At 36.6% G+C, this 25679-nt stretch overlaps 1 protein-coding gene across 1 annotated transcript; it reads right to left on the bottom strand.

Moving 5' to 3' along the window:
• Positions 1–2013: 2013 nt before the first annotated feature.
• LOC129406442 (complement factor H-like) lies at positions 2014–22705 on the bottom strand. The gene is made up of 10 exons (XM_055144207.1): positions 22636–22705; positions 22292–22474; positions 20030–20206; positions 17893–18069; positions 16958–17140; positions 16675–16854; positions 12924–13091; positions 6584–6766; positions 3005–3187; positions 2014–2371 (listed from the first exon to the last, which is right to left on the bottom strand). The coding sequence occupies exons 1-10, from the start codon at positions 22703–22705 to the stop codon at positions 2175–2177; spliced, it is 1701 nt and encodes a 566-aa protein (XP_055000182.1). The 3' UTR covers positions 2014–2174.
• Positions 22706–25679: the final 2974 nt, after the last annotated feature.

Genomic DNA, 25679 nt, shown 5'->3' with positions numbered 1-25679 from the left:
ATCAACAAATGGGACTACATCAAACTAAAAAGCTTCTGCACCACAAAAGATACAGTGACCAGAATACAAAGACTATCTACAGAATGGGAAAGGATATTTACACAAGACCCATCAGATAACGGGTTGATATCAATGGTATATAAAGCACTGGTTGAACTCTACAAGAAGAAAAAATCCAACTCCATCAAAAAAATGGGGCGAAGCAATGAAAAGAAACTTTACCAAGGAAGAGATATAAATGGCCAAAAAGCACATGAAAAAGTGCTCTACATCACTAATCATCAGAGAGATGCAGATCAAAACAACCACGAGATACCACCTCACACCACAGAGACTAGCACACATCCAAACGAACAAAAGCAACCTCTGTTGGAGAGGATGTGAGGAGAAAGGGACCCTTCTACACTGCTGGTGGGAATGCCGACTGGTTCAGCCCTTCTGGAAAACAATATGGGCGATTCTCAAAAAACTAGAGGTTGAGCTCCCATTTGACCGAGCAATACCACTGCTGGGAATATATCCCAGAAAAGCCAAAAAGTATAGTCGAAATGACATCTGCACTTATATGTTCATCGCAGCACTGTTTACAATAGCCAGAATCTGGAAAAAACCCGAGTGCCCTAGAACAGATGACCGGTTGAAGAAACTCTGGTACATCTATACAATGGAATACTATGCCGCTGTTAGAAAAAATGAGGTCATGAACTTTGCATATAAGTGGATCAGCATGGAAAGTTTCATGCTAAGTGAAATGAGTCAGAAAGAGAGAGACAGACATAGAAAGATTGCACTCATCTGTGGAATATAGAATAATAGACTAGGAAACTAACACCCAAGAATAGTAGAAATAAGTACCAGGAGGTTGTCTCCATGGCTTGAAGGCTGGTCTCACATTCTGGGCAACTCAGAGAAGGGAACACCAAGAAAAATGTGGTTGGAGGTCATGTGGGGGAAGGGTGATGCGGGCCGAATATAGACTAGAGACTGAACACAATGGCCACTCAACACCTTTATTGCAAACCACAACACCTAATCAGAGAGAGAGAACAAAAGGGAATATCCTGCCATAGTGGCAGTGTGGGGTGGGGAGAGATGGGACTGGGGAGGGTGGGAGGGCTGTTGGGTTTACTGGTGGTGGAGAATGGGCACTGGTGAAGGGATGGTTTTCGAACTTTGTATGGGGGAAACATGAGCACAAAAATGTATAAATCTGTAACTGTACCCTCACGTTGACTCACTAATTAAATATAAACTATAAAAAAAGTAAATAAATATTGAAAATTAAAAAAGTGACAATATCTCATTCTGTTAAAATAACTGTCAGTATTTCACTGAGCATAGCAGTATGTTCCTTATCCAATCGCATGTCAATGGGAACTTCTGTTTTCCCCAGTCCACTCTTGTACATAATGCCGCTTTGACATGGCTATGTTTATTTTCTTCGACTTACTGTTTTGTGCCCTTTTAGTAAGTACCCAAGAGAGACTATTAGAAGAGACTTTTCATTTTCATGAATTATGACTTTTCATAATGACTACACCAATCTGCTTCTATGAAAGTTCAAGTGTTACATATGATACCTAACTCTTGTATCTCAGGCTCTTTCCCACTCTTCTAATCATCAGCATTAGTTTAAAGTTTCAATTTAGTCATGTATCAACAAAAGTGTGAAGATTATTGCATGACTTTGGAATTGGAATCTAGTCACAAATGAAGAAAAGTGAGGTAGTTATATTTTGTTCTTAGCATAGACATTTAATTTAGCCTGAGTTATAAGTGTTTGTAATTGGAAGTATTTTGAAAGTATGAACATTTCTACAGTTTCTTTGAAATAGAGTCTCAGAAATCCCTGGAAGTTCTAGAAAGAGGTGGAACAATATTAGCAGAATGACAGGAGGAAGTAGGCAGAAAAGATTCTACGTCAAATTTCAAAACACAGACATTTTACAAATAGGGTACACACATTATTTTTTACAAACTTTTAATGTGTTACTTTTAAAATGTAATCACGCATCTCTCAGATTAAAACTGCTTCATCCACATAATGTGTACCTAGCTTGCTAACTATGAATAAAGTTTAAACATTAAGAATAAGTTGAGATGAATGGATTATAAACGAATATTCAAAACAAATGTATATATCTTAAGTTTCTGACTGCACTAGAAACATTAATTTACCCACAAGTGGGAAATGCTATTTTTCCATCTCGACAGGTTGTTCGAAATGTTTCAGATGGTGACACTCTATGATATCCCGGTTTACAATCAAATTCAACAATGTCCCCTGACTCAGCATAAACCTTCCTTTTATTCACCCATCGGAATGCTATATTATGTTCATGTAAGATGTCTTCTGATATTACACAGGGACCTGAAAAGGAAAATTTATAAACTTTAAATAGTAGACAAATACTACTCACAAATGTCAGACTTTCAAGCCGAGTTTCCTACACTCATCCAAGAATTTAATAGCAAACTTTTGACAAACCAAAATATTGAAAACACATCATGTGAATTTAAAATGTTTAAAGTGTGAAAATTAAAATGTATAATGAAAGATTCCTAATGTCATTTATCATATTAAGACCCTATGTTAAAGAAGTTTCATTGTTGTGCTTCAAACAAGGAGTATTCAAACTTTATTTCCTTTCATATCCATATTTTGTAGTCCTGTGTTCAGTAAGATTTGTGAATCTGTGAACTGTTTTTCTGAACATCAAACTATAATTTAGATCCTATCATTTTCCTTCACTCCTCCAGCATATTAAATAATTTTTTAAAAAATAAATAATTAAAATAAAATACTTTCATTTTTCCTATTTTGGGCCACAGCTGTCATGCACAGGGGTTACTGCTGGCTTTGCACTCAGGAATTACTCTTAGTGGTGCTCTGGAGACCATATGGGATGCTGGCAATGTCTTTTGTCCCGAATTGGCCGAGTGTAAGGCAAATGCCCTACCTGCTGTACTATCGCTCCAGCCCGAGGCATATTAAAATACTTACTGATGCATTTGGGTGGTTCTGACCACTGTCCATTGCGGCATATTATTGTCCTGTGTCCTTCAAGTCTATAAAGGGATTGGCATTGGTAATCAACTCTTGATTCTGGAACATATTCCTTAAGTTGCAGTGAAATAGTATCTCCATTTGCTATAGGTGGAGGGGGACCACAATTTCCTACAGCGTCTGAAAAATATATTTGGTTTATTGAAACTTACTGATTTCATGGTAATATCCATTACATTTATGGGAGAGAAAGAACAAAAGTTTAGGATAAAAAATAAATGGGTCTAAATATCTATCTGCGGTGTGCTTCCCTTTGGATCCGGCTGCGGAGCGAGCATGATGGAAGAGCCCAAGGGAGCGCCCTTGGACTCCAGGCAGCCCACTGAACTAATTCCGGCATGGGACCAGAGACCCCACGGTGCGCTGAAACAGTGGGAACCGGGCATCCCCCAATTCTTTTAACCTGTCTCTCTCTCAACTCCTCCCTCCTGAACACAGCGCAGGACTTCTCCATCTTATGAGCACCATAAAAGGGTAAAAGTTTGTAGTGATGTTATTTCTGGTTGTACTTTTCCTGGACTTTATACAGAAACCCAAAACCTAATGTCATCTTAGCATCAGCAATATGTAATGGTTCGCTTTTAATGGGTCGGACTTTTGTGGGAGATCCTAACAAGAATAGTAAGTCTGTTGCTGAAATATTGAAGGCAATCAAAACGGGTAGCCATCTCTCTAGACTAAACTAAGCTATATCCCCACGCCAGCTGAGAAGAAATTTTCTTCTTTTTCGGGAAGAAACGCGGCGTGTCGTCAACTACAGTGTGATGTCCATTAAGCAAACAGACCTGGTGGCGTGGGAATGGGATATAAGGGGAAAAATTATGTACATGGAACAGTGGGACGCTGGTGGAATCTCGAGCCGGAGCTGATACCAGCGCAAGACCTTCGGTTCCAGAAACTGCTTGCAGACACTCTACTAGTCTATCAACTAAGCCAGAGCCCCACGTCTGCTGATGACGGGAAATAACCATCCTTTTCGTTTTTTTTTCCCTTGTCAGGCAGCGTGGCGATTACTAAACAGGCGTGAACTCGGTGGCGCGGGGCAAGGGGGAAAAAGAAAAGTTATGTAACAAACAGCAGGACTTAATATCTCTATATTCTTAGTAGTGGAGAACTATCAAATGCCTCCTTGGCAATAGGACTGCTTTTCTTTTTTGGGGGAAACCCCAACAACGGTAGTGAGTTATGTGTTGAAACATGGAATGTAATCGAGATAAGGCATAAACGAAGTGAAACTTATCAAGTACAAGGGTGGGGACTGGGGAGGTGGGAGGGGGCGGAAGGTATACTGGGGGGGTTGGTGATGGAAGATGGGCACTGGTGAAGGGAAGGGTGTTTAAGAATTGTATAACCGACATAATCCTGAGAACTATGTAACCCTCCACATGGTGATTCAATAAAATTAAAAAAAAAAAGAAAGAAATCTATCTACTAGATTCATAAAAAAAATAAAAAAATAAAAAAAATAAAAAATAAATGGGTCAAACTATAACGTACATAATATAAAGAGTCATAATTTTACATGATGGAAAAGATTCAATGTAGAACTTTTGATTTATAAATAGTAATGCTTATAACAGTTTCCTTTTAGCCTGCATAAAAGCAGATAGATCATTAGCGAATATGTTTGCTCTAGGGACTCTACTATTACAAGTATTTTTTTATGGGACTGGAGTGATGGTATAGAGGACAGGGTGTTTGCTTTGCATACAGCTGACCCAGGTTCAATCCTCAGCGTGCTATATGGTCCCCCCAGACTCTCAGTTATGGACTAAAAGGCAGAAAAAAATTTTTCATAAACCAATTGAAGGACAAAAGACATCTGTTGTAGTGGAAGTGGAGGAAAGGTGAAGGGCACCACATCGTCTCCTGATTGTGTGGTGAAATCTTCTGCTTAAACATTAATTGGTCTTTTAAGTTTTACCCACTGAAGTAAAAGTAACTCAGTGAAATAAAAAATGAAAATGGTTGGTTGAGTGCAAAACAATGCGACATCAGAGGGTTTATGGCTGGTACCAGTCTCTTAGACCCCTCCTCTGTGCCTGGGTGGACGGCAGGAAAGTGCCACAGGGCTCAAGAAGAAAGGAACCTCATGGGTGAAAGAGCTGAGGAGATGCAAGACCCCAGTGAAAGGAGACAGAGGTGCTGTCACCAGCAAGGAGACACAGTTGTCAAGCTCCAGTCACTGAGCTCAAACCCAGAAGCCAGACTCTAGATAAAGTATGATGGGGGACAAGACCTGGTCTATGGACACTGGGAGGTACAGGATAAACAGGTTGAGTCATGCCAAAAGTAGGTAAAAAAATGCGACCAAGACATAAGGAGAGGACCTGAACCAACATACTTAAACTGTCAATGAATGGTGGTCATCAATCTAAGCATTAAAGGTGAATATTTCATACACTACTCAAGGATTTGCACATTTAAGAGATAATCCAATTTCACAGAATAAAATAAAGTGTGTGGTTTCATAAAAAAATACACTGCAGTTTGCATGGGGTCTCTAAGATTTTACTGCTATTGACTTATTCCAATTTATTTTTAATTGTACCTTCATGCTGAAAAGTGATCACGACATTCTAGCAAACACTGCATAGTTCCCTAAAGTACTTATATGTATTCAGAAGCATGGTATATGAAGTGGTAAACTTAACTTCACTCTATACTGAGTTACAATACAAAAAATGCCAGAATTACAAGTGGTATTTATAATGAGCCTATATAATTGCCTATAGTAGATTGATTTGATCATACCAAAATTCTTTGCTAGAGTACGAAAATCCTGTCCAACATGTCAATGAATATAAACTTATAAATCAGAATAGTTCTCCCATATCATTTTGATGGGAATTGATTCTTTTTACAAATTTTACTGAAAAAAATTAGTTGTTGCACTATGCTCACTGGAGCATGTTATCATGTTGTCTTCTTCAAATATCTTAAAGCCAGCTTGACAAGTGTAATTCAGTATGGTGCCATGTGGGTAAATTTCGGGCCCCAGTGAAGACCTAGCTGATGCAGTGCTTCCATTTTCAATCTGAGGTGGCTGAGAAAATGGAAGTTTTCTAGAGGAACAACAGAGATCCAAAAGAAAATGTTTGTATAACTTTGGTATCAATTAAAATATGAAAATGAAAAAATCAATCCAACACTGGCATTTTATCTGAGGGAAACGTGAACAAAAATAAATTACAAGATCAAAAAACACGAAGCTTGCGTGATTAGATATCCTTAGCAAATCTCACATATATGTTCAATGTGCCCCAACCGACTTCTCCAATTTTTTTTTCATGAGGAGTAAAAATAGTCATAAGTAAAACTTATAGCCCTTTTTACATAGCAACCTCCATTTTTTCCCATTAGTTTCTCAGGACAAATAGAAAATTTTTAATTGATCTGTTTGCTTGTATTGGTAATTTGCTATTTCAAGAGAAAGTAAATGAACAAGTTTCACTACTTTCATTTAAACAAACCAACCGTTTTGGGAATAGTTGTTGCAAACTAGACAATACTGACCTACACAGCGTGGTATTGACTGCCAGGTTCCATTTTTGCACTCCATTTCTTCTGATTCCTGCATTAGATAATTTTCTTGGCAGAGAATTGATATTCTTTCTCCATCCCGGTAATTGACTGTAGTCGTCATAATTTGACTATTGGGAATCTGAGGTGGAGGTGGGCAGACCTGTATTGTTTGACCTAAAATTATTAAAATTGCATATCTTGATAAAAATCACGTTAAAAGATTACAAAAATAATTCAAGAAATACAAAATTCAGTAATAAATTATCATAATGATTATGTGATTATATGCTCTATGTATAATATGTCATGATTTAGGACATTTTCACTATTTTTTTTTTTTGCTTTTCCGGTGACACCCAGTGATGCACAGGCATTACTACTTGCTCTGCACTCAGGAATTACTGCTGCTTGTACTGGAGGACCATATGGGATGCTTGGAATCAATCTCGGGTCAGCCTCATGCAAGGCAAAAGCCCTACCTGCTGTGCTATCAATCCAGGCCCTGGAGGTTTGTGCTTTTAACCAGTGTGGGCAGATGTAATAGTCTTCAAATGTTTTAAATTTTATACTTGCTACAGATTCTTTTATAGGCAATAAATATTGATCTAGGGTTTTTAAACAAAAATATATACATATATGACTACAAGAATGCTTAAGGATTGGATTAAAACCATCTTAAAGGCGGGGGAACGAATAAGTCAAAGGACTGGAGTTCATGCTGTTTGGGGAAGGCCAGAGTTCACTCCGTGGCACCACATGGTCCCCTGAGCACATTCAGGAGCAACTGCTAATACATAGGACCCAGTAATTGTCTCTGAGCCTCTCTGAGTGTGGACCAAAAGGAACTTTTTTTGTATTTAGCTTTTGCTTTTTTGGGGGGGTTACACCCAGCATTGCTCCAGGGTTACTCCTGGCTCTGCACTCAGTAATTACTCCTGGTGGTGCTTGGGAGACCATATGGAATGCTGGGAATCGAAGCCAGGTCAGCCGAGTGCAAGGCAAATGCCCTACAAATGCCCTACGCGCTGTGCTATCACTTCTGCCCTACCGAAAATAACTTTTTAAAAGAATGAAAACTTCAATATAGTCTACCAAGGGATGCTGATTTATCAGAGAAAGAATCTATTTAGAAGATAACAAAACATACAAACAAGTTTTTGGCCAAGATAAGAAGGAAATATGATCCCTAGTTATAAGATTAAAAGTGTAAAACTTCCCTAAAGGTACAATAACTGTTCTGTTTGCACTGTCTAGAAAGAAACATATAGGTTGACAAAATGCACCTGGTTAACAGATCATCAGTCTGATATTAGTGGAAGAGCAGCAGAATTTAAAAGATTCCTCTATAATCATATAATCATGAGTTCCTTAAAACATATCTCTGCTATATCTTAGGAGCACATATTCTGAAGACCTCTTCAAATGAGAAGGATCCTGGATGTTTGTACCTAGAAAAGTTTTGACTCCACTATTGCTCTTTGAGTTTTGCTCTCTTCTCTCATAGTAAATCTTGATTTCATTTAAAGCTATATTGAAATACATAGAGTGAAAATTAAAAGACTTCTCAATTTTCCAAAATGGCATATTCAATTCAAAAAAATAATTGACGGACTGAGTATACTTTATTCAAAATTATTAACATCATCAGAGTTATAACTTTGAAGCTAACCAAAATATTTTTCCTGTGGCTGGGCAGAGCAGAATAGACAAGCACTCCTCATGTATGTGCCGACCCTGGTTCAATCCTCAGAGCCTCATGTGGACCCCTGATCCTTCCAGGAATAAATCTCTGAGTGCAGAGGCAGCACTCTACCTGGATGTGGCCCAACTCCCCCCCAAACTACTTTGTTATTTCTGGTTTTAATATCTTGGTGGAGTTTTCTTTTCAATGTGTTCACAAGAAACACCTTCTTATTCTGCACTGCGCCTTGGTAGCTATTCCATTTGTCGGACCAACCATAAACCATTTCTCATCATTTTATTTATAACCTGTTTAAGTTTTTAAATATTTGTGTCAATTTACTTCTAGTTAGCATTTGTGTCCTTTTGATTTTCTAGGCATTAGATTGCAATATTGCTTTAACTTTGTTCCCTGTTTTCCCATGTCTGTTTTAAAGCTGTAGATACCTTTGCTTACACTATACCCATAGATTTCAGTGTGTTCTGCCATCATGTTAATTTTATTTATTTAAAGTATATTCTACTATTAAATTAATGAGAATTTACTTAAGAACTTGCTTATCATTCCAGAATTGTGAGATTACAAAATAACAAGTGTCCCTATATTTCTCTTGTTTCTTAATTTAGAGAATGGGATGAGGATAGATGGGTATTATTTTTGGAGGGGGGTTGAGATATTTTTTTGTTGCGTTTTTTTTTTTGCTTTTTGGGGTCACACCCGGCAATGCACAGGGGTAATTCCTGGCTCTGAACTCAGTAATTCCTCCTGGCAGTGCTCAGGGGATCATATGGAATGCTGGGAAACGAAACTGTGTCTGTCGAGTGCAAGGCAACGCCCTACCAACTGTGCTATTGCTCCAGCTCCGAGGATAGACAGTTATTTCAACCAAAACTAGATGCTAAATAATTACTATTTCTTGGGAATGTCTTTATAACAGATAATAATATTTCTTAAAAATAATGAGCAACATTAAATGAGAACAGAAGAGTTTTGAAGAAAAGAAGTATGAAAAATTATGTAAATATGGGTCCACATTCACTGGGCCAGAGGAGCTGGTAGGGCTTCAGCTCAGTGTGGTCTCCCTGATTTCACAATGAAACTGTGCAGCTGCTTATGCAGCCTTGAAACATCAATTAGTCCCCATCCTCACACTTTTATACACCTGCTGGAAAACAACAGCGACACATGGGAGAATCAGATCACCCTGACACTGCTTCCATTTACATTGTGGGACCGGCCTCACATTGATTCATTTTTTGTACCACAGAATCCTAGTCCTGCTGATCCAGCCTCATTCATCATCTGCAGGTATCCCTGAAGTCTGGGTGGTCATCACCAAAGACTTGAATCTTTGCTAGCAGCTCCATGGTTCCCGCCCACAAAACAGAACAAGGAAGTTAGTTTGTAAATCACATGGGGACATGTGTCCAGAGGCATCATCAAGCCTATTACAATTTTTGACTTACACACACAAATTTTGACACTATTTGAAAATGAATGATCTTAATGACAAATAAAGGAAATAAAAGAATCTCTGAAGAGAGAAACTCAATAATTTCAAAGAAAAACTGATGCAAAATATTAGAGAATATATTGAAGTGGAGTGGAAAAAGACCAAGAAGTCAGTAACCACTCACAGCAACATAATTCAGATAGAAGATTGTCAGTGAAGTCAAATCACAAGTGAGCATCACAGAAGAAGAGCCAAAAGAAAAACAACTTAAACATGGTATTCAATCTAACATACTTCCTAGACAACATCAGAGGAAGAATCTTTGAGTCTTAGGCACCCTGGAAAGAGAAGCAAAGTTAGTGACAGAGATGGAAGCTGAATACTTCCCCAATTATGAGGAAACATGTGCATAAAATCAAGAGGCCCAAAGAATACCAAATGAAATGTCTCCAAATAGAAGAACACCAACACATATTGTAAAAAACCTGATAAGAGCAAAGACACATATTATTTAAAGTTTCAAGAGAGAAGCAAAATCTAAAAAACAAAAGAAAGAACATCCAACTTATAGCAGATCTTTTTTATGAAATTATACAAGCAAGAAGAAAATGGGATGATCTATTCAGAACACTACTCGCAAAAGAATCTTCATCCTCAGGCTCTCCACCCTGCAAAATTGTCATTCAAATGGGAGATGATGAAAACATTCTCAGACAAACAAGAGGGCAAGACATTTTCTAAATCTAATCCAGCTCTGTAATGAATATAGAAGGATCTCCTGCCAAACACAAATATCTAAGGTAAAAATAATCAAAATCATAAAAGAAGAATGATTTTTTAAAATGCATAATTTGTACCAATAATTTCTCTGAATGATAATGTATGGAACTCTCCCTTGAACATCACAGAGTGTGTCTTGCCAACAAATCTTCTCTGCAGCTTGTAAGCTCATTATTTAGAGTCACAAATAAACCTTGCAAGAGATCAACTAGCTGCATAAACTTCTCAGATACTTCTGTCTGTCTGAGAGAGTGGCTCGTTCTGTGAATGGGGGAACTCTTGAAGAAGGGTGCCAGCCCAAACAAAGTTACGGTTGCCACTGGTTTCCACCCCCAAAGCTGCCAAGCATGCCCTGGCCAGATTCTATCACCTTAGGACTGCTGAAGGTCAGAGTGAATTTACACAGTCTGAAACCACAGCTACCTGGTGGGCCCTATGGCTGAATTCTCCATGCCTTATCAGAAACAGAATAGGCAACCTCCACCCACCTCCTTGTATGTTCAGAAGTCCCAGCAATCAAGTTTACAAAGCGCCTCCACTGCCATGCAAACTCATCAATAAAAAATTTAATGGCAGTTGAACTGACCAGTTCAAAACTCTGGATTTTGAGATATGGACAGCACTGACAATACAGTACAAAAGTACAACATCATATTGGATGAGATGTGATGTAGAAGCCAGCCTCAACTTACAAAACCATTTACACAGAGGATTAACTTGTAGCAGCACTTCAGTAATCTCCCTGACAAGGACTTAAATCCACATGGGAGATACAGCAATTTTCATCTAAAGAAATACTTGTTGATCATTCTGATAGCCATTTATAGATATCAAGCAATATAAAATAAGTTTCTGTAGGCCTGCCATGGGGGCAGACTTGAAGGATGGTTGGGAAAATGGAGACAATGGTGGAGGGAAGGTGACACTGGTTGTGGGACTGGTGTTGGGATACTGCATGCCTGTAACAAATCATCATGAACGACGTTGTAAGCCACAGTATTTAAAGTGTGGGAAGAAGGAAATCACAGAATGACTGGTTAATTCAGGAAACTATATCAATGTGTTTGCTTCTTAGAGGAAATACACCTAAATTCACAGCATAAATGCATATTCAGAGTGAAAGGATGGAAAATGTTACAAGCAAATGGTAAACAAAAATAAAGCTGGTAATCACACTAATATCAAACCAAATGGTATTTAACATAAAGAAGGCAATTAGAGGTATGGGCATACATTACATTTTGGTTAAAGCAACACAAGATCAAGAACTACTAACTCTCATCAACATGTATGCACCAAACAAAGGAACAAAAAATTTGATGAAACTTCGCTTCACAGGCCTAAGGAACCACTCAGACAGAAACAAAACAGGAGTGGTAGATTTAAACACTCCATTTTGGCCATTAGACACATGAACTAGACAAACAGATAGTAAAGATAGAAGACCCTTAAATGAGGAGTTGAAAGAATTTGAATTAATGGACATAGATAGGGCCAACCCCTGAAAATGCTGAATTCACAGTTTTCTTTAGCACACATGGAACTGGACATAGTAAAGGTGTAAGTCCAGGATATATCATGTAACATAACATACATACATTTTGAACATAAAAATCATAAGAAGCACTCATTCCGACTACCAGTCAAAGGTAGAAATTAATCGTATGAAGATAGTGAAACCTTGGCATATTTCTAGGTAAAATGTAAATTGGTGCAATAATTTTGAAAACAACTATGAAGGATCCTCCAAATACCATGATAGAATTTCTAAATGATGAAGCAATCTCACACCTTTCCAAAGAAGACAAAATTATTAACTCGAAGAGTCCTAGGTACTGAAATGTTTCAAGCACCATTATTTTAAATACATAAACAACTTGTTTCCAAACAAGAGTCATAAGCTTGCCACCTGCAGGAAAATGGAAGATACTTCAAAGGATTTTTCCATGCAAGAAAGTCTAAAATAGAAAGGAAAATATTGTATGATTTCACATATATATGCAGTAAGAAAGCCAGCATAAAAGGGAAATATTAAACAAAAATAAACATGTGGGCATATAATAAGAGAATTAAAAGACATGGAAGGTTGAATGGGGAGGACTGGAGCAAGATTTGAGGATGTCTAGTGGAAGGCTATGTTTGTGTCATAAATAATACAATAGCAATAAAACAAGAATAATAAATCTTCCTACATTTTATGCTTGTTTTGAAATTTACATCTTTTATATATATAAAACATATGCATATAGGTATAACTATATAATTAAATTTATAAACTGTTTTGCTTAATTTTTAATTTATATTTTATTTAAAATTATCTTTAATATATGGTAGCTATTTTTAGAAGAAACAAAATATAATTTTCATAATTTAGGGAAAAAAGAATGAATATTTTTAAACTAAACAGAAGAGCTCACCTTTGCAGTTTATTTCAGGATCCCAGTTTCCATTTATGCAGGTTGAGAATTTTATTTCTGATTTACTATTACATGTGTAAATTACATTGTCATTGTGATTAAACTTATTCTTAAAAGGATGAGATGAAATCAATTTTTCTTTTCTACACATCTTAAGTTTATTTCTTGCTATGAAAAGAAAATATAATATTCAAAATACAAATAAGAACTGATGAAATGATTAAAATATTTAGAAGATGGTGTCAAGAGTACAGTGAAATGATACCTTATGCCCATAAATCCCACCAATCAAATTACTCCTGATCCTATTGCTTGAGATGAACTACTATATATGAACATATCTTGTCTCCAACCTCAGACATTTTAGAGTAAGTGCCATCCCGGATATACTTTGCACTTTGGGATTAGGAGAACAGAAGAGGCCTTGGAGACGGTGTTCTTTATCAGTAGCAGTCTAACAGTCATCACATGACTTAATTTTTTCCTATTACTGAAATCTGTGCAAATTTCATTCTTGATTTCAACAAAACTGCATCATTTTAAATCCCTTTAAACATTTCATCGAAAACAATCGTCCCTGGAAAACAATGAGCTCTGAAAGTGGAAAAGGGGAAGTTTCTTTGCCAGAGTATTCATTTTTTTCCAACAAAACAGAAGAAATTTTAGGCTCAATATGTGAAGCACTTCTAGCCTAGAACGGTAAAGTGACACAAGAAGAAAAGTATATGCTGGAGGTAGTGTGTAGAATGTAATTATTTAAGGAAAATGTAAATATTTAAGGAGATCTTGTGTATGGTAACCAAAATTCAAAGAAACATACCTGTATAGACTATAGATGGAACATGATGGCTGCTCAATACCTCTATTGCAAACCACAACACCCAAAAGGAGAGAAGGAGCAAAAGGGAATGCCCTGCCACAGAGGAGGGTCGGTTGGAGGGGACCGGGTGGGTGTGGTGGGAGGGATGCTGGGAACATGGTGGTGAAAAATGGGCACTGATGGAGGGATGGGTACTCGATCATTGCATGACTGAAACGCAAGCACGAACGTCTGTAAACCTATAACTGTACCTCACGTGATTCACTTATTAAAATAAATAATTAAGTAAATAAATTTTGGATAAAAATTAATTAAAAAATGGAGGAGAGTTTAATGTCAAAACCTGCTTGATTTATATAGTTTATAGTCATTGAGAAGCTATTTTATAATCAAATGATTTCATTCTCCAATAATATCACAACATCATAATACATTTTTTCTAGGTTCAACATGAGTTAAAAATGGCTCTTTTACGGGCTGGAGTGATAGCACAGCGGACAGGGCGTTTGCCTTGCACACGGCCGACCCGGGTTTGATTCCCAGCATCCCATGTGGTCCCTTAAGCATGGCCAGGGGTAATTCCTGAGTGCAGAGCCAGGAGTGACCCCTGAGCACCGCAGGGTGTGACCCAAAAAGCAAAAAATTATGGCTCCTTTAGGCAACAGGTAGTCACAATCTTCAAAGCTTTAATGCAAGTGAGAATTCTTTTTCACTGTGGTAAAACATCAATACAGATCTTAGATATTTGCTTGAATGGTACTTAATAAAGTTCAATGAAGATAAACAAAATGTTTGAGATAGATTACCAGTTGAAGAAAAATAATAATTTTGCATTTCAACATTGGAAATGAGACTAATTTGAACTACACAAGCAGTCTGAGAATATATTCCTATATTAAGGGCTGATTTAGACTAATAATTAGCAGGGTATTTTTCAAGAATATTAACCAAAGGAATGTAATTATGCTAATGTTATATATGATATAATATGTGGTTAATGTTGACTACATATATTCAAAAGAAGTGGTGGTGTTCCTATGTCTGGTGGTGTTTATTGTCTGAAAGGATTACGTTGTTCATTAAAAGAAAACAGACATAGTGAGAGGAGTAAATAACTGGACTAGAGTGAATAGTGAAATAAATCCTGTGATCAAAAAATGAAAATAAAACCAATGACAACTAAATAGGACTATATTAAACTCTATTTTGAGAGATAATTAGGATTAATAACCATCAAAGTTAATTGACTAAATGAACAAACTTCTATTGAATGTCCCCTACTGGTCATCGGTGGTAATATGTGCTGATAATACATCAGAGAACAATATATTATGAATCCTTACTCTAATAGTCAAAGTTATACACATTTCTTGAAATAATTAATGGATTGGAAAACTGGAATGTAAACAAGATTGGAGATACAAGTCTTTCTGTAAATAGAGGACCCTTAAAGTCTTGAGGACAAGGTACTTAAGGGAAGTGAAAGAGGTCCTCAAGCTTCTAGTTGATCACCCAAGATTGGGACATCCAACAACCAGAAAGATTCACTTACAGAGCAGAAGGCATGACCAGATTGGTTTTCTGGTACAAATGGCCTGTCTCCTATGACTAAGTTATAGCAGTAGCTGAGAAGGTCTTCTACCCACCCACCCTCCTGAATATTAACTTCTGTTGTGTTGTATCTGAAAGAAAATTGCTCACTATCATTTTGAGAGAGGCAAGACTCCAGGAGGAGAAGAACAAGTAAATGTTTTCTCACTTCAGGAGCCAAAAGAAAAGATACCATATAAGAAGCCATTATATTCTCCTTTTTATTAGAACTTGTAGTTTAATTCATGAGTAAGACATAGCTCAACACTTGTAAATAATTTTATATCAGGGATAGAGAGATTAATGAGATGGTATCCTCGATTTCTACTTTTCCTCTATTGAAAGATTTTGTGCAATTACTGTTTTAATTGGACTGTTGCAATAGCATAGAGGGTAGGGCACTTGCCTTGTATGCAGCCAACCCGGGTTCTATTCCTCCACCCCTCTCTGAGAGCCCGGCAAGGTACCTAGAGTATCTAGCCCACATGGAAGAGCCTGGCAAGCAACCTGTGGTGTATTCGATATGCCAAAACCATTAACAACAAGTCTCACAATGGAGACGTTACTGGTGCCCGCTTGAGCAAATCCATGAGCAAAGGGATGACAGTGACAGTGACAGTGTGACTGTTGTAATTTAAGATAGTACATTGCTGTCAGTGTATCACTGTCATCCCTTTGCTAATTGATTTGCTCGAGTGGGCACCAGTAATGTATCCATTGTGAGATTTGTTGTTACCGTTTTCAGCCATGCGGGCGAGATACTCGGGTAGTTTGCTGGGCTCTCTGAAAGGGGCAGAAGAATCGAACGCAGGTCGGCTGTGTGCACGGCAAACGCCCTACCGACTGTGCTATCGCTCTAGCCCTAGAAAAAAAATTAAAAATGACCATGCCTACTTCCTGACAAAACTTCAAGCTTTATGCTTGTAAAATGGGTCATGCTTGTATTTCCTTTCTGTTCTTATAAAGAGGATTTGGAGGATTTGTCTTATTGGGCCATTTTCTAACTTTGAAAGACATAGATAAATCTACAATAAGTAACATATCAGAAGAAGGAGGGTGGTGGTCTTAATTCCAAAATGTAATGACAAGTCACTGACATAAGCCTGGACTGATTAAATCTGAACTTCGGAAAAACCTCTGAGTTGCACAAATTGAAAAAATGTAATATAGAACAAAACAGGTCAACTCCCAGAATTCCCTGGTGAAAGCCAGGGAAGCACTCTATCCCAAAATACAAACAAAACTATGCACATATTCAAGAATAAATATTTAAATTGAAAAATGGGTTTTCATATGAAAATGATACATGTTAGTAATAAAATTTGAGAGATATGCTCATACCGATGCACTTAGGAAGTTGGGTCCATCTTCCACGGAAACATGTAACTGATTTCTCTCCAATCATTGTGAATCCATCCGTGCATTTGAACTCGATTGACTCTCCATGATAATAAAGAGGAGCAGAGGAATCAGCAAAGCCATTCTCAAGTTCAGGCTTATCTCGGCATGTACTCTGCTCCGCTGCAAAAATTGTCATAAAATTATTATATCTCCTCAGGATGCAAGTTATACTTTTACATATAAAAACACAAAAGTCTTCGTTTCATTAGTGCTTAGACAGTACCAATGCATATAGGCAGAGGTGTCCAATTTCCATCAACACACTGAATCTTCCTAGAACCTTTCATCAGAAACTGAGGATCACAAACATATTCCACCATGGTACTGTGTTCATAGGCTTCTCTCTCCACTTCTGTCAATCTTCCATTCAAAAGTGAAGGCGGGGAACCACAACGTTTAACATGATCTGTAGCATAAATGTGTGACAAATGATTGATTTATATAATTTCCAACACAGATATGGAGTTCATGGTAATGTTTCCTTGATATATTTATTTAATAATTTATTGTAGCATTCTTAAGCTGTGCCAAAAATATATCATTAAACAAGATTGATGTTTCTCAGATCTCTTATGCTGAACTTAAATATTATAACTATGTTTAAGTCCAGAAAAAGCATTCATGAATCTAAATATTATAAACTTGATTTAAATTCCACTTATATATATTTCAAAATAAATTATAAAATCCAATGTTCATATTCAATAAACACATTAAAATATTTAAAATGCATTCAATGAGGCCTCCATTTTATTACTCTATTTGTATATTGTTTAAGCCATCCATGTGAATGAATCAAATAGGACCTTCTAGAATATTATTTAGAAATTCTCAAGTGCGCAATGAAATTTGAAATGAACCAATGATGTGAATTAGATTCAATGTTGTTGGTGCAATGTTTAGCAAGAGCAAAATATTAGCAATCACATAGTGTCTAACTATACTCACTCTACATATTTCATGAAACAATGATAAATTACATTCTTTCGTAAAGAAATATAAGATATTTGCTACCAAATATATATCCTTGACGGAAATGAATCTGTCTAATTGTGTTACATCACAGCAACACTAGAAGCTAGCATAAAACTGAAAAGAAATCATGCTGATACAAAAAATCTGAATTCTTCATTGAGCAGTTGTAAGATAAATATTTACCTGTACATGTTGGAGGATTAGGAGACCATCCAAAGTGATAGCACTGAATTGAATCTGGTCCAACTCTCTCAAATTTATTTCTACAAGAGAATTTCAACACATCTCCAATTGTATATTTTTCTTTTGAGGGAGTAGCCAATATGTTTTCGTCTAACTTCGGGACAGTGCATACTTTTTCTATACAATGATAAAACAGATGAATGAAAATATGAACCAAATCATTGGCAAAGTAAACTTCATATGTCACGTAAATATGAGGTCTACAATGTCAAATAAGTCCTCTTCCTGGAAATATTAAATAATCATTATTTTAAGTGTTATGTAGTTTCATTTTGACATCTGAGCGATTCTAATTTACTGAGCGGCAATACACCCCAGCAATATTTGGGATATTAACCTGTTTGACTCAATATAAATTTATCAACATATATATTGATTATAAACACTTGTTTTATTAAACCATAAAAGTAACCTGTCATATTAAAAAAATTCTATAATCTTTAAACTGCAAAGAAACAAGAACACTATGCCTATTTAAAATAATTGTAAAACTTGAAGGCATAAAGGCGTTTCAATGTACTCTAGATGACAAATAAAATCATTAGTAATGGAGAAATTAAACTTAAAAACCATCTCATTTAAACATGAAAAGCATTGTGCTCAGACTGATGACTGGGTGTTGATTAGGTTCCTGAATGTATACATAATATACTCTTGTGTTCTTCCTCTCTTGTTTGTATTTTTGTTCACATTGGGAGGGGGTGTTCTCGAAAGTGGGTCTCAAGAGTACAAAGATGCGTCTGTTGTCCACCAGGGGTTGATTCAGTATAAGGACTCAAGGACCTGATGCTGCTCTGGATTTCTTGTTCCAACATCTCTGGGTCATTGTTGGGGAAACATGGCCTCAACAGCAACCAAAAGAGCTTTATTAGAGGGGTCGGAGAGCTAGAACAGAAGGTAAAGCTCTCGCCTTAATGTGTCTGACTCAGGTGCAGTCCTCAGGGCATCTGGTTCCCGGAGCACCTGAAAAAGTGATCCCTGGATGCTGCAGAGCCAGGAGTAAGCCCTGAGCACAGCCAGCCAGGTGTGGCCCAAACACCCAAAGGCATGAGCCAAAAAAGTAAAGAGAGCCTGGCTACTCATAAAATATCAAATTGCCTCTAATCTCTCCTATCATAATTTCTTTTAAATATACTCACCATTTAGTGAGAGTCTGATTTAGCTACTTATGATACAATTCTTTCCATATTATCTCTAGCTTCAATGTGAATCCAGTCTCAGGCTTTATAATGCTTGAGTTTTTTGTGTTTTGTTGTTGTGGTGGTGGTTTTCAGGTCACAATCAGAGAAATGCAGCAATTACTCCTAACTCTGGGATCAGGGATCACTCCAGGAAGGGCTCAAGTAAACATAGGAGGGTGGGGGGTGGGAGATGCAGAGATGCAACATAGGTTGGCAGAGTGCAATGCAAATGCCCTACCTGCTGCACTCTTGTTCCAGTCTAGATGCTTGAATATCTTAAAACTAGGTCCATTTCTTTGCTCCCTCACCTGTTGCACATAACTCTCTACCCAGAAAACTTTTATTTAGGTATGCTTCTCTGCAAAGCTGCATTACTAAACTGAGTTTAAATACCCACATCTCTATTTTCTAAATCCTTGAACTCTTTTGCTTCTTTGAATAAAAGGTGGTTGAATCTGATGGCTTTGGATAAGCACTGTGTGCTGAAAATAGGTAAAGGAACAAAAATGATAACCTTCAGCATCTGTATTACAAGCCATAATACCCAAAGGGGAGAGAGAGAGAGAGAGAGAGAGAGAGAGAGAGAGAGAGAGAGAGAGGGAGAGAGAAAGTTTCTATATTTACATAATGTGGATATCTTTAACTAGGACAACAAGATAATCATCCTTCACTCACAAAGCCATAACATATAGGATCCAGAAAGTATAGTACTATAACATTGCATTGTGTTCAACATAGATCACCCTCTTTGTGCATCAAAACACCCATTCTTCCTAGTTTACATCAATTTGCAAGATAACACCTTAGTTTATATTACAATTTTTAAAAAAATAGCTCTAGATAACCATTCATCTGATAATTCTGTAAAAGAATAAAAACACAGCAACAGGACTTACCAAGACATACAGGTTGATCAGACCAACCGTTTTGCTCACACACTATGGAACCACTGGTCCTTCCTGTTTTGGTTTCATAGCCAGGTTTGCATTGATACTCCAGCTGGTCATTGAGCATAAACCGTGCACCAATTCTTTTAATTAGAGCATTCTCAAATCCCGGCCTATCACAAGATTCTAATGCATATGAGAATTAGATGTTTTATTCTTACATTTCGAAGTAATCTAATTGTGCAACTCCCATCCCAAAGGGGTGAAAGTTGTATTCTTTAGTATGCTTTTCAAAGGTATCATGAAATTATCCAGAAACATCAATGACAGACCACTGATTGGAGTTACTCAAGAGGAAACAAAAGTTTCTATATCTGCCTTCTTGAAAAATTAAACCACATTATTTTCATTTAGACTTATACATTCATTGCATACTGATAACAAATTGTTTCATAACAGATTTGTGCATTGGAAATTATATTTGTTTGTTGTGGTTTTTGCCCACAGCCAGTGAAAGTCAGGGGTCACACTGAGCTTAGGAATCACTCCTGCTATTGCTAAGGGGACCATATTCCGATGCTGGGGATTGAACCCAGGTTGGCCATTTGTAAGAAAAGCACAGTACCTATTACACTATCTCTTTAGCTCATATTTGTGCAATTTTTCACTGACTAAAATTCATTTTGTGTAGTTAGGTACCAACAATATTAGAAGTTCTCATATACATAACAGTGAAAAATTTATTTATTAAAAAGGATTAATTTTAATGAGGAAATTAAATTTTAAAATATTCCATAAATCTCTTTTTTAATATATGCAATTTTAAATTTTAAATTATTCACCATGTAATCGTATATATATATGCATATATATATTTTGCTTTTGGGGCCAAATTCAGCGATGCACAGGGGTTATTCCTGGCTCTGCATTCAGGAATTATTCCTGGCGGTGCTTTGGAAACCATATGGGATGAAACTCAGGTGAGTGGCTTGCAAGGCAAGCACCCTACCCGCTTTACTATAGCTCAAGCCCTCATATTTTCGTTTCAAAAAATAATTTCCTATTTTGGAGTACAGATTGTGACACTGAGTAAGGCACATAGAACTCAAAAAAATACACAGAAGCATTTTTACCTTTTGAATGAGTTCTCAATTATATTGTACTTTATTCTATTTGCCTTTTGCTCACACATGTTGATGCTCAGGGGTTGCTCCTGCCTCTGCACTCAGAAATTACGGCTCTTGATTCTGTGAGGTCCATTTGGGAAGCCAGAGATGAAACTCAGATGTGCTGCATGCAAGGTGACTTGCTATACTATCTCTCTAGCCCATATGCTGTGTTTCAAAGTGAAAATTACTTGAACTGAAAGATCTGCGGATATTTTTCCTTACAGAACATTATCTTAAATGCCCCAAATAATTCTATGTTTAAAAAGAAATTTATTTATTTATTTATTTATTTCATTTTTTAAATTCTTTTATTGAATCAGCATGTGGAAAGTTACAAAGCTTTCAGGTTTAAGTCTCAGTTATACAATGCTCAAACACCCATCCCTTCACCACATATTCCACCACCAAGAATCACGGTTTACCACCCTCCCTACCCCCCACCTCCCCAGCACCCCACCCCGCATGTGTAACTGGTAAATTTCACTTTACTTCCACTTTACTTTGATTACATTCAATATTTCAACAAAAAATTCACTATTATTGATTTGGAGCTTCTCCCCCTTAAAGTCGACCTGCTGAAAAGAAAGCATTTGATAATTTGTTTTCCATTGCTGAGAATAAAGAGATATGAGGTCAGGAGGCTGCACTAGCAGCCACACAGGTTTGGATTTCTATATTTTAGTATTTTAGTAACTAAGTCCAGAGAAATATCTGCCAGAAATCGCAACATTGTAAGCTTCTACCTCTCAGCTACTTTATATTCCACATACGAGTATAATCTTTCTATGTCTGTCTCCTTTCTGACTCATTTCACTCAGCATGATACTTCCATGTTGATGCACTTGTATGCAAGAAATTTATTTATTTTTAATACTTAATTTTTAAATTTCTTTGGGTTTTGGATGACACTCATTATAGTTCAGGGATCAATATTGGCTCTATGTTCAAATTACTCTGGAGGGCTCAGAGAACCAATATATATATTTTCTGAAATATGAAAGTACATTAGTACTTCGCCCCAAATTTTGAGACATTTGAGGATTGTTTACAGTAATCCTTTGTGTAATGATGACTAAGTTCATGAATGCTAACAATTACTTACTAAAGCATTTAGGTTGAGCTGACCATCCAGTTTGCTGACAGGTAATTGTTCCTGAAGTTTCACCATTTGCTGTTGCAAAGCCTGGTTTGCACTTGTATTGTGCTTGTTTATTTAAGGGATAGTGAGTAGTAGCTTCAGTAAAAAAACCATTCTGAATTTCTATGTCTGAATGTGAACATGTTTCTAAAAAGGAGAAAGCATGAAGAAAAGACAAGTATGCATTCAATCATCGTTTTCATAACAAGTCAAATAATACATAATCATATAAAACAAAATTTCAAAGAAAAGATTTTAATATGCCAGTTCTTGTGTCAGAGAAAAAGTTCATGAATGCTAACAATTACTTACTAAAGCATTTAGGTTGAGCTGACCATCCAGTTTGCTGACAGGTAATTGTTCCTGAAGTTTCACCATTTGCTGTTGCAAAGCCTGGTTTGCACTTGTATTGTGCTTGTTTATTTAAGGGATAGTGAGTAGTAGCTTCAGTAAAAAAACCATTCTGAATTTCTATGTCTGAATGTGAACATGTTTCTAAAAAGGAGAAAGCATGAAGAAAAGACAAGTATGCATTCAATCATCGTTTTCATAACAAGTCAAATAATACATAATCATATAAAACAAAATTTCAAAGAAAAGATTTTAATATGCCAGTTCTTGTGTCAGAGAAAAAGTTCATGAATGCTAACAATTACTTACTAAAGCATTTAGGTTGAGCTGACCATCCAGTTTGCTGACAGGTAATTGTTCCTGAAGTTTCACCATTTGCTGTTGCAAAGCCTGGTTTGCACTTGTATTGTGCTTGTTTATTTAAGGGATAGTGAGTAGGAGCTTCAGAAAAAAAACCATTCTGAATTTCTATGTCTGAATGTGAACATGTTTCTAAAAAGGAGAAAGCATGAAGAAAAGACAAGTATGCATTCAATCATCGTTTTCATAACAAGTCAAATAATACATAATCATATAAAACAAAATTTCAAAGAAAAGATTTTAATATGCCAGTTCTTGTGTCAGAGAAAAAGTTCATGAATGCTAACAATTACTTACTAAAGCATTTAGGTTGAGCTGACCATCCAGTTTGCTGACAGGTAATTGTTCCTGAAGTTTCACCATTTGCTGTTGCAAAGCCTGGTTTGCACTTGTATTGTGCTTGTTTATTTAAGGGATAGTGAGTAGGAGCTTCAGAAAAAAAACCATTCTGAATTTCTATGTCTGAATGTGAACATGTTTCTAAAAAGGAGAAAGCATGAAGAAAAGACAAGTATGCATTCAATCATCGTTTTCATAACAAGTCAAATAATACATAATCATATAAAACAAAATTTCAAAGAAAAGATTTTAATATGCCAGTTCTTGTGTCAGAGAAAAAGTTCATGAATGCTAACAATTACTTACTAAAGCATTTAGGTTGAGCTGACCATCCAGTTTGCTGACAGGTAATTGTTCCTGAAGTTTCACCATTTGCTGTTGCAAAGCCTGGTTTGCACTTGTATTGTGCTTGTTTATTTAAGGGATAGTGAGTAGTAGCTTCAGTAAAAAAACCATTCTGAATTTCTATGTCTGAATGTGAACATGTTTCTAAAAAGGAGAAAGCATGAAGAAAAGACAAGTATGCATTCAATCATCGTTTTCATAACAAGTCAAATAATACATAATCATATAAAACAAAATTTCAAAGAAAAGATTTTAATATGCCAGTTCTTGTGTCAGAGAAAAAGTTCATGAATGCTAACAATTACTTACTAAAGCATTTAGGTTGAGCTGACCATCCAGTTTGCTGACAGGTAATTGTTCCTGAAGTTTCACCATTTGCTGTTGCAAAGCCTGGTTTGCACTTGTATTGTGCTTGTTTATTTAAGGGATAGTGAGTAGGAGCTTCAGAAAAAAAACCATTCTGAATTTCTATGTCTGAATGTGAACATGTTTCTAAAAAGGAGAAAGCATGAAGAAAAGACAAGTATGCATTCAATCATCGTTTTCATAACAAGTCAAATAATACATAATCATATAAAACAAAATTTCAAAGAAAAGATTTTAATATGCCAGTTCTTGTGTCAGAGAAAAAGTTCATGAATGCTAACAATTACTTACTAAAGCATTTAGGTTGAGCTGACCATCCAGTTTGCTGACAGGTAATTGTTCCTGAAGTTTCACCATTTGCTGTTGCAAAGCCTGGTTTGCACTTGTATTGTGCTTGTTTATTTAAGGGATAGTGAGTAGTAGCTTCAGTAAAAAAACCATTCTGAATTTCTATGTCTGAATGTGAACATGTTTCTAAAAAGGAGAAAGCATGAAGAAAAGACAAGTATGCATTCAATCATCGTTTTCATAACAAGTCAAATAATACATAATCATATAAAACAAAATTTCAAAGAAAAGATTTTAATATGCCAGTTCTTGTGTCAGAGAAAAAGTTCATGAATGCTAACAATTACTTACTAAAGCATTTAGGTTGAGCTGACCATCCAGTTTGCTGACAGGTAATTGTTCCTGAAGTTTCACCATTTGCTGTTGCAAAGCCTGGTTTGCACTTGTATTGTGCTTGTTTATTTAAGGGATAGTGAGTAGGAGCTTCAGAAAAAAAACCATTCTGAATTTCTATGTCTGAATGTGAACATGTTTCTAAAAAGGAGAAAGCATGAAGAAAAGACAAGTATGCATTCAATCATCGTTTTCATAACAAGTCAAATAATACATAATCATATAAAACAAAATTTCAAAGAAAAGATTTTAATATGCCAGTTCTTGTGTCAGAGAAAATAGATTGAGTTTCTCAAGAGATTTTATCAGCATATATTATAAAAAATATATTGAGGCCTGCAGGAACAGTACAGGTGCTAAGGTACATGTTTTGTCTATGGCTGGTCCCAGCTCCATGCCACGTGGTACTCAGGGCATCCTGTGTGCAGAGCTGAAGGGCTCTGAACCCTGCTGAGGTGGGCAGGTATCCCATGAACTGCAGGGCCAGAGAACCAATGAACACTCTAGTCTTTGCATTGAACTGCTGCAGGTTTGGGGCCCCTGGTTGGGAAACTTAAACAAAAAACGTTGAAGCAAATCAATATGAAAAGACTCCATTTTCTTCTCTGGAATCATGAGAGATTTGCCTGTCCAAGAAGCATGAAATCCTTCTGTTACATGGATCCTAATATATCCCAGAGCTCTTCATGTATTGAGTTTTGTACTGTCTTTTTTTTTAAATTAATAGTTTATTTTTAATTAGTGAGTCAACGTGAGGGTACAGTTACAGATTTATACATTTTTGTGCTCATGTTTCTCCCTTACAAAGTTTGATAACCCATCCCTTCACCAGTGCCCATTCTCCACCACCAGTAAACCCAACATCCCTCCCACCCTCCCAGTCCCGTCTCCCCCCACCCCACACTGCCAC

This window comes from Sorex araneus, chromosome 7 (genome assembly GCF_027595985.1).
Source record: "Sorex araneus isolate mSorAra2 chromosome 7, mSorAra2.pri, whole genome shotgun sequence".
Taxonomy (NCBI): Eukaryota; Metazoa; Chordata; class Mammalia; order Eulipotyphla; family Soricidae; genus Sorex; species Sorex araneus.
Note: the sequence above shows the minus strand (reverse complement) of the source record. Positions and strands in the feature narration are given on the sequence as shown.

What these genes read in the sequence shown, in the direction of transcription:
- LOC129406442 (XM_055144207.1), bottom strand. Translation starts at nt 22,705, where the DNA reads ATGGTGAAACTTCAGGAACAATTACCTGTCAGCAAACTGGATGGTCAG. An exon ending in TAATCCTCCAACATGTACAG is followed by an intron (nt 17,141 to 17,892) that starts GTAAATATTTAT and finishes TTTATGCTACAG; the next exon opens with ATCATGTTAAACGTTGTGGT. An exon ending in ACCTCTGCCTATATGCATTG is followed by an intron (nt 16,855 to 16,957) that starts GTACTGTCTAAG and finishes CAATTTTTGCAG; the next exon opens with CGGAGCAGAGTACATGCCGA.